Source organism: Cyprinodon variegatus, unplaced genomic scaffold (assembly GCF_000732505.1).
Source record: "Cyprinodon variegatus isolate N-32 unplaced genomic scaffold, C_variegatus-1.0 Scaffold1441, whole genome shotgun sequence".
Classification (NCBI taxonomy): Eukaryota; Metazoa; Chordata; class Actinopteri; order Cyprinodontiformes; family Cyprinodontidae; genus Cyprinodon; species Cyprinodon variegatus.
Window position 1 is genome coordinate 95,485 of NW_015151894.1, and position 10,217 is coordinate 105,701.

Sequence of the window (10,217 nt, forward strand, 5' to 3'; positions counted from 1 at the left end):
CCCAAACCTGTTTTATTACGGTATATTATAATCCATAATTTGAGCACAATAGCTTGAGATGATTTGAGGTTTGTGAAGTGGTGTAGGAAGTATCCACACCTACAACTTATGACTCTATTATTTAAATGTTGTAGCAGAAATCGAAACAAGGACAAGATTAAATTTTTTTTAAAATCTTTGTTATGCTTGTTGAAGATGTAGCCCCTGGATCCGACATCTTGCATCCAAAATAAGCAAAATACAGAAATGGATCTCCAAAAATCTTTTTTTTAAAGGTTTCACCCTTATCATAACTATATATTGGGATTTGTAACCTGATCCCCTAATCATAGATTTCACATACTACACTCACTAGAAATCAGAAACATCGTTATCAGCCAAGTTTGTGTCTAAAACAAAGAAATTTACTTTTTTCAATGTTCACATCAAAACCAGCAGTAGAAACAACAATTACAGTGAGTAGAACAGTTCCATATAAGGTATAAACTACAAGATAAAACAGAATAATAGAAATATGTATAGGTGTACTGTTCTGACTAATTACTACTGCTCAGTAGATACAACCATATCAAAGAACTATCCCTTTAAATAGGGGACATTGCCATCCAAAGCAGTCAGATGTTTGTATCCTATTTGAATATCTTTTTCTTTTTGTTTCAGCATTTAGGAGCAAATGCATGTAAATGCTTTTTGGACAAACATGGAGTTGTGTTTGTGTTGTTGGGCTGCCCACCTCATTTGCATTAATATTTAAGCTCCAGAGTCGGCTGAAAATCTACAAGCTGCATGTGGATGAATTATGTAAAAGAATGGTGCGGAGCACAGTACAGCCATTTCCCCTTCATCTCAATCTCACAGCGACTTCATCTGTTTTAAGTATGCTTACAGTGACAGATGGAGATTGAGGTGAGTGTTTGCTTGCCCTTATCTCCCTGTTCACTAATCCTCATTATCGGTAGAAGGAGAAGAAACCCTTTCTCCTTTTGAAAACTATTGACTAATTTAATGCTTCACACTCAAACACATACATCAATTAAATAAAAAACAGTATCCAAATGCTTTCTGAATTTTTTTTATTTACCAAAAGCAAAATTTTTCAATGAAATTAATTATCTTATTCAGAAAACTATTCTGTATGTAAAGTAGTTTTGAAACAGAGTCCTAGAAATAATAAGAAGGGTTAAATCAAACACGAAAAAAATTGAATCGATGCAATATAACAAAAAAACAGAATGAAGATGAACTTGTCTAAAACAAGTTCTAAACTTTGAATAATTCCAGCAAAAATAGCACCATTTTTAGTTGTATAAACATGAAGCCCTGCTAAAGATAATTGTTTCCTACTGAAAATGAGGGAACATGCTGCTGGTTTGCTCTTGTGAGTGATTCCCCTTTAAGAATACCATTAGCATCTTGGTGTTCTGCCTGATCCAAATGGTCTAAGAGGCTGACTGCTGATCTTGGATTTTTTTGCCCTTTTCAGCTCTAATGAATGAGACGGTCAAGGAAAGCTGGCAAATGTTTCCAAGACAGCACAGAGCAGATTGAAAACTGCAGGTCCCTGCTGTTACCTTGTTGTCATTGCTTAGTGAGCAAATAAAACTCCACATCTACCTGCTTATATGAAAATATTAATTGTCAAGGTTAACTTTTCATGTCATTGAGATTGTATTAATTCTTTTCATAATCTGTCATTACATAAGACCAACAACAAAAAGTTTTTTAACATCTAATAGACTCTTAAAATCAGATTTATATTATTTCTTTAATACATTAAAAGAAGGTTCAGATTAAAGTTTCTCCTTTCATTTAAAAAGCAGAAAATAAGTACTTTTATGCACTGCTGATAACAAAAACAAATCTCCATCCCTGTAAACAGCAGATAGCATCCTGTAGATCACGCATGCCAAGTCGGTTCTCAAGAGCTGCTGTCCCGCAGGTTTTAGAGGTTTCCCTGCTTTAGCACAGCTGATTCTGATTATCAAAGTCCAGCAAAAGCCTGTTAATCAGCTATCAATGAAGAATCACCGGTGCTGGAGCAGGGAAATCTCTAAAACCTGCAGGACAGCAGCCCTTGAGGACCGACTTTGGACATGCCTGATGTAGATTCACAGTTTTTAATTGGTGGTAAGACACTGCTTTTGATATTGCTACTTTAGGTATGCTTATATATTTATTGAGCATTTATTTATTTATTTCTGTGTTTTTTTTCAATATGGCAGACTTGGTCCTCCATATGCAAGTTCTGAAAGAGATGTATAAATGATATCTCGCTAAACAGAGAATTTAGATTTCTTATTCCTTTTTATGAATATTCCTTACTGCTAATCAGCGTTATAGAGATTTACCTTGGGACATATGAGTACAGTTAAGTGTAAAAGACATTAAAATCAAATATTCATAATTGGTGCCTGAGATAAGAAGCTGCATAAAATGTCAATTACTGTGCAACTGTTAAGGGTGTCCCATAATAGAATTTTTCCCCCCAGACTATTACTTTCTAATTTCAGTCTGGACCCATGTACATAGTTGACTGGTTGAAAAAAAGATGCTGAGGTAATTGACACTGAAAACCAAATCTGAGCAGAACAAACAGGCCTTTCCAAAAGAAATCAAAAATTTTGTTTCTGACTTATTTTCTGTTTGCAAGTGATCCAGTCATAGATTAAAAGATCCTGAAACTTAAAACAAGCCTTTAATCAAAGAACCAAACCTTTAATCAGTTGCAGCCGTGTAGCGTGTTTATAATGAGTTTGTTTGAGCTAAGCTAAAAAAAAATACCAAAAAAAGCAAAAGTTTAATCAGAAAGTGTAAGGCTATTTCAGCACGTGCTAAGTTTCCTCAGTGCAGCAGACTGAACCTTTTATATTCCACCACCAACCCCGGTACTAAAAAAGAATAGCTAACTGTATAGAATGAATACAATATATTAACTTTGCAATGCTGATAACATTTCATAAGAGTTGGCCCTCTTCATAATGTTTTTAATCATGTTGTAGAATGATAAATTATTAAAATATTGCTTTTTCAGCCTTGTAAAATAAAATTTTAGGTGTCTTAAAACACAGGATTTGGCAGAGTTAAATCTGCCAAATCATCGGACAAAATATAGAGAAAAAATTGTTCGCAAAAAAAATTAAAGTTGCAAACTAGGCTTTTGTAGTGTTTTAATTTTATTTAAAAGATATTATGACTTTTTTCTTGTTTCTATATATTCTCGAAAACTTAAAATGTTAAAACTCATTGTCTCACCCAATAATATGGAAAAAGCTATCTTCAAAGACCATAAAGACTTCCTGTTTGCATGTTATTTCCAACCTTTTGATCAAAGCTACAACAACAGAGGAACTTCAGTTACTTTTTTGTTCAAACACATCTCAGATGGGAAGACGTTAGAGTTTAGTCACGAGGTGACTGACAAGCCTCTGAAGGTCCTGTGCTCGATGTTCAGTTGTCCTCAGCACCTCCTCATGGTTTGCCCTTTCGCTGCTTTCGTAATCTGTCACAACCTTGTTTGTAATGAGGGACAGACCCAAAACACGCATTCCACAGTGACGAGCCACCACCACCTCAGGAACAGTGCTCATACCTGCACAGAAAGCCCATACAGATATTCAACAAAATGCAAAACAATACATTCTCAAGGTTTTGGGGACTAAGATACTGTGAGACTGAATCAATAGCTAAAAAAGGGTACATTTCAAAATTTGTGGGGTTTAGATCAAAACAACAAACTAATTTTAGTTGAAAGCAAGAATAATTTAGCCCTGCAAAAGAATTGTGAGAAACCTGTTTTCTGACATTCCTGCTTGCAGCTGTACATGCAGTTTAGTGTAGATTAGTGTAGATTTTCTCTAAACTCAGACTAAGCATTATTATTTATTTTGCAGTTTACTTTTATCTTATATCACAGAGCTCTAAAGTAAATGCTTCTCTTTAATGGAGCTTTAGCTGTACTCACCCACAGCATCAGCCCCAAGCTTCTGCAGAACTCTGCTCTCTGCAATAGTCTCATATGTCGGTCCAGCTAGCATGCAGTAAACGCCTTCCTGCAGGAAGCTGTCACAGCCCTGCTCCTTTGCTGCTTGCTTTGATAGGACCCTCAGCTCTCGGTCATATGCATCAGACATGCAAGGGAAGCGCACTCCAAACCTGCAGCAACAGTAGTTGTTCAGTATCAAACTGAATCCTGACATGCTTTGGTGTACTAAACTGACAGAATTTAAATAATATACTGCTTAATTTGTTTGCATTCTACCTTGCATCATTGTGCCCACACAGAGGGTTCTGCCCAGCAAACCCAGGCATGTTGATGTGATCCTTGATAAGCATAATGTCTCCTACACTGTAACTGTCATTGAGTCCACCTGCAGCATTCGTCACAATGAGAATTTCCACACCCAGTAAGAAGAAAACTCTAACCGGGAAGGTGACCTGAAGACAAAGATGATATGTGTCAGAAACAAATGCATTCTTACTTTATCATTTATTATTTTACACCAGTAAAGGAGGCAAGCTCAGAATGAACCACATGAGAAGTTAATATTTCACACCCTGATGAAAGCTTTATTATTATAGGCTCCTGTACATAAAAAGGTATGTGCTAACCTTTAGAGAGCAGCTGATGGCATATAAATGACAGTTCCTCCCTCTCATGACAGTCATATTACCTTTTTCTGTTTCTCATTTCCTAACTTATTGCAATTTCACTGAAAGCATATCGTTAGTTTAGTAAAATATTTTCAGCCTTTATGTCTTGATAAGGTCAATGCTGTCACTTGAGAATATCACCATGTTTTGTTAGAGTTTTGCATATTATAAATGCAGTCCCCGTTAAAAGGTTGGATCTCAGATGGGATGGGAAGATAGGAGGTTTACCAAAGTAATTGAGAAAAGCCTTTCATTAAGGCATTACTTGCATAACTAAGAAAAGAATATCGTTTATCTATGGTAATAATGTCAGAAATCATAAATCAGAATATAGTTAATTGCAAACAGAGGGATATATTTCAGGCATTTGTTTATGTTATGTCTAATGATCGTAGTTTAGACTTAATGAAAAACATCATTAAGTATCTTGAGAAAAAATTATATAAAAATAAGATTAAGATGCATTTTTAATACAAAAAATGTTGAACTACATAGTATTGGGAATTTTTATAGCTTAATGTGCAGGAGCCATATTGCTGTATGTATCTGTACTTCAATTATACTATGCATGGAGCAGGATTTTATGACTGTGTCTAGTTATTATGACAGTTTTATGAGAAGATGGCACAGAGTAGTCAGTAGTAAACTAAAACTAGTAGCCACAGGCCAAAGGCCAGTCCTGTGTTGATAATTTTTCACAACTGATGTTGTTCTCACTGCTGTCTCAGCTGATTATTCAACACAGAGAGTAAATCATTATTTGAATGGTAGAGGCAAAAATAACCTATCATGCTATAACAGAGTCAAAAACTGCTAATTTATGTCATCACCAAGGATTTAATTAAATCTGTATATAGAATAGTAGGAAGAAGGCTCTTCTTGGTTGGATAGGAAGTGCCTCTTGGATTATGTCTGAATCTTCATATAATAGAGTTAAGAATTTTAAAGATGAACAAAACACATTCAAGAATAAGTCAAGGACAGAGCTTAAAGATTAGGGTCCAACTGCAAAGCCAGTAAATGTTTGCCGCAATGTGATTGACAAAGTCAGAGATTAAACCGCCAGCTTAACATCAGTCACCCCGTATAGTATATCATTTGCATCAGCAAGGTCTGAAAAAAAAGAAGAGGCCAGTGAGCATTGGAGAGTAAAAACGGCAAAGATGCCAGGTGCTATAAGCTTTCAAAGAAATTATTATAATGAGGATGTTAATGATAATATATTATAAAAAAGAATAACAAAAAATTGCCACAGATCTTTCTAAGACATTAACAATAAAAGTTGAGCAAGGGGGATAATTAAGGAAATATCAAGATGTTTAGCTAAGATGTGTGTAAGAGAAGTTTACACATGTTATCTCTTACTGTATGTTACTATTAAATGATATATTTTAGAAGGAAGTGTGTAACAAAACCCTAAACATGCACTGAAAGATTCTCATCTGAATCAATAGAAGGTATCCAAAGGAACACTATCAGTTTTAAGTTCATGTTGCCATGGTGGTAAAGGTTATAGAAAACCCAGAGACAAAAGCGTAGAGCTTTAACACATTTTGCTATTTACCGTGTGAATGTTGTAGCCTTCGTAGAAGTGGAATCGCCCCTTCATGCAGACACACTCGCAGCCCTGCAGCTTCCCAAACACCAGCTGACCTGCATGGCCCTGAACTGTACATCACACAGAAAGTATGAGCTGCTACAACAAGGCTGCAGGGAATTTTGCTTATTGAAAGATTGTAAAATTTTATCAGGCCTCACTTAAGGGCCATAAATTTGTGTAGAGAATTCCTGTAGATGTTCCAACAATGAACCAAATTAAATGACAAAGACCACAGTGCTAAACATTTACTCTAATTAATAGAAAACAGTCTAATACGACTTTAATACCATTAAACGAAAGAGCTGGCATTCAATCATTGGAATTAAAATCAGGTGTGAATCAAGGTCCAATTTCTTTAAAATACTTAATAATGAATAAGCTTCTAAAAGAGTTATTAGAGATGCATTTTGGCAGAGACCTTAGAAGTTCTCCATTTAACTAATCTACAAACAGACTGGGTAAAATTGTGGACAATTAAGACAACTGTTCCCCAAAACTGAGCTATTGTCCAACAAATGTCACTCAAGGAAAGAATGAAAAGCAACATTGAGTATTTTTTCAGCAATGGAAGGCCCTCGTTAATTCGAGCTGCATGAAAATGAAAGCATAAGAGTGAAATCCATCTTTGATTTTCATATGTAGAAAGAAAAACAACCATTTTACAATTATAGGACCTTTATGGAATTTGTCAGGCATGGTGGTGGTAGCATCATGATTGATAGACTGGTCAAAATGAGAGTAAGGTAGACATTAAAGTAGAATATAGCTGGTGCTTTAGAACACACAAGCCAAGGTTCCGATTTCATGATCAAATCTGTATATCACCTCACAATTTATAGGAAGAATTTTACAAAGCAGTTGAGAATATTTTTGTCCATATTATTAAATAAGTAGATATAACATCCCTGCATAAACCTTCTGGGAGAATAAACATCTTACCAGTGCTGGTAGGAAAATATGGAATGTCTTTATATGGGAAGATGGTCTTATCATCTAGCAGTTCGGCGAGACCACCCAGGCCTGAACCACAGATGATGGCCACTTTGGGACGCCTCTCTGTTTGTGTTAACAACCAGTCTGCCGTCTCTTTGTACTTCTCATAACTGTAACTGAAAACACATTTTCTCAATCACTGAAACTGTCACTGATGAAAGGGTTAAATATGTAAAAAAAAATAATATTAAACAATTACAGTTGATATAAAAGTTCAACCTATACAACAACTTATTGAAATATCTGGTCATTAGGATGTAAAAATGAGACCATTGTATTGATCCTGTCTCTCAATATCTCTCAACCTTTGATTTGGCATATTCTGTACAATGCAACATAAAAAATATTAGAGTAAAATCATAAATAGTATCAAAGGCCATAAATACCCAGAGTCATAAACATGTACATCACTAAAATTAGAAATTTATAAGCATCTTCTGATTCAAATTTTTACTTTGAGTCTTCTTGGACTAACACCTGGAATGAAATATAATGAGACTACAAAATCTGAAATAAAGGTTTGTTCCCCAATGAGAGGTTTACTGATATTTGCCATCATGTTTGGCTAAGACCATTGTTCACAGAATAATGTTATATAAAACACTGTGCAAAAGTCAATTTAGGGGCACAAAAGTTGTTTAACTCCATGGGGAAGTAAGACAGGTACCAGCAAATTAGAAAAAAGGACAGAGGTAAGAGTGTAAAACCTTGGATGTCTCTTTGCAATGGAATAAAGTACACAACTGAAACTGGAGGAAAGCTCTCAAGATACCTGTAGCAACACTGAAAGCTCTAAAGAAAGTTTACAGCAAATAACTGGTAGATTTTTGTTAGCAACTGTATTCTCTGGTGATCGTCATATCTCTGGACTTAGAAGCAGGCTTGTTAAAGGTCTCTTGAAACAAATCTAAATGATTTGGTTCAGCATTTCAAATAAGCTGAAACGCAACATTGCACATCAACAAAAGATTGCCATAATAAAAAAATACTTAAAGCTTATGTCTTTGTGAAAGAAAGTTGGAAAAGTTCCAAATAGTGGCTGTTTATCACCAGAAAAATTAAGATTTCAGCCTGAGGTCAAAAATCTTGACTGACTCAAGACGTAGGAAGCTCATGAAATGAATCCAACAGTGCATAAATAAAGAAACCAAATTTGGAATTTACATAGTATAAGTCACTTTTAAAAGTAATTTACCATTAACTTATTTTCAACATGAATGAGGGTGGGCAAACTGACCTTAATGTTAAAAATGACAAAGTATGAGAGTTCTGTTAATTATTGAAACCATCAACAATATAGATTTTAAGTGTGTAAAAAAAGAAAATCTTCTGTAGAATGAACAGGCAGTGTACTGAATAGAGTAATAGAAAACAACACTATATGGCCTGTGTAAATAAAAAAAAAAACACAAATGACAAATGACACAACTGATTAAGAGTCTTGTAATTGAAAAAAAAAAAATACAGCATTTTGCACATTTATCTAGACACAGTTTGAAACTGTGAGGAACTATCAAAACTCCACAGAGTAAAATTGATATTTCAAAGTAATGAAACATGGACAACAGATCCAGATTTAATTCATTATACAACCCCTCTAAGTACAGGAAAGTTTAACCAATAAATTACATTATACAACACAGTTTTGGGTTTTCTTGTTGCTGCCAGACAAATCATTCTTCTAAAATGTTGATTAGATTTGAAATGCCCCAAGGTGCAACATTAAACAAAGTCAGACGCAGTGTGTAATTCTTAACATAAATCTGTGTGGAATGATCACCTTTTTAATGTTCTCTCTGTAGCCCAAGCTTTGTTATTAAGACAGAGTGAGACTTCAGGCTGCAGCGGTTTCAGGAAGAGAGCCTGATGACTTTGAGCCCAATTTGGAGCTGCCATCTAGGATGACTGCTGCATCTGAGCAGCCCTGGGCACTTTCCAGGTCTTTTTATTTATTTATTTTCTCTCTTTCTTTAATTTTAACTCAAAACCAGCCTTATATTAAATGATTAGGTAATGTTTTTGTCTCAAGTTTTTGTGCTTGAAAACATTGGAGAAATGTATATATTACATATATTCAGACTGAGAGGAAAAGTTTGGTTTATGTTTCAAAACAAACGACTGTTAATTATCATAAGTTATTCATCTTTCTGAGCACAACAGCTGCTAAAAAAGAGATCTGTGGGGGTTTTTTTTTCAAGTTAGTGAGCCACTTTTTCAAACAAACACTCCACAAACAGACACCTGACATGAATGACATTCTGCTGTCATTTATTTATAGAATTCAGGTGACTTAAAGAGAGCATCTCTTTTGAAATAGGTGATTCATAAACCCACAGTAAACCAATGAAACAGCAACAGCAGATAGCACAACATAAAATAGAAGCTATAGATTAACCATTTAAGAAAAGATACTAACAACTAAGAAAACTGTGTTTGCATTGAAAAAAAAAAAGACAATTGCAAAAACTTTTTTTTTCATGAAAGAATAATGTATGGTGGTTTATAGCAAACTTTGATTAACTTAAACCTTGGTTGTTTAAGTTTTGTTGTCACAAAAAAAGAACCTTGCACAATTTTCTTTTTCTTATCATTACCTTATAATTATCCTCTATGCTGCAAGACTTCCTTGTAATCTAAGCAGGTTGTCTGTTCTTCAAAAGACAGCAGAGACACTTAAAACTTAGTTATACATGAAACCACTAACATTCCTAATGAAAATTCAGCAAGCTAGTTTACAGGTTTTGGTACCTAACCGAACCACGCAGATCTAAATTAATACTAGTGTAATTACACATTTAAACTACATGCAAAAAAGAAATTTCACCATTTCCATGTAAATGTTTCCATCCCTTTGTGTTTGGTATGAATAAATGTCATATTAATTGTATGTTTTTATATTATACCATTGAACTTTTCTTTTCTTTAGAACAATACAGATAACTTCAATAAGGCTTAGAGTCAAAGGATTTAAGGT

General features: G+C 34.6%; 1 protein-coding gene across 2 annotated transcripts in view; it reads right to left on the reverse strand.

The window, feature by feature from the left end:
- Nucleotides 1-3,217: 3,217 nt before the first annotated feature.
- Nucleotides 3,218-10,217, reverse strand: part of LOC107103415 (purine nucleoside phosphorylase-like) — an 8,950-nt gene continuing 1,950 nt past the window's right edge. The window contains exons 2-6 of one of the 2 annotated variants that reach the window (XM_015403121.1): nt 7,190-7,353; nt 6,215-6,318; nt 4,259-4,434; nt 3,962-4,152; nt 3,218-3,589 (exon numbers count right to left, since the gene is read on the reverse strand). In XM_015403121.1, coding sequence (XP_015258607.1) covers nt 3,393-3,589; nt 3,962-4,152; nt 4,259-4,434; nt 6,215-6,318; nt 7,190-7,353 — 832 coding nt within the window. In that variant the 3' untranslated portion in view covers nt 3,218-3,392. Of the gene's footprint in view, nt 3,590-3,961; nt 4,153-4,258; nt 4,435-6,214; nt 6,319-7,189; nt 7,360-10,217 lie in introns of both variants that reach the window. The other variant, XM_015403120.1, reaches the window with a different exon arrangement.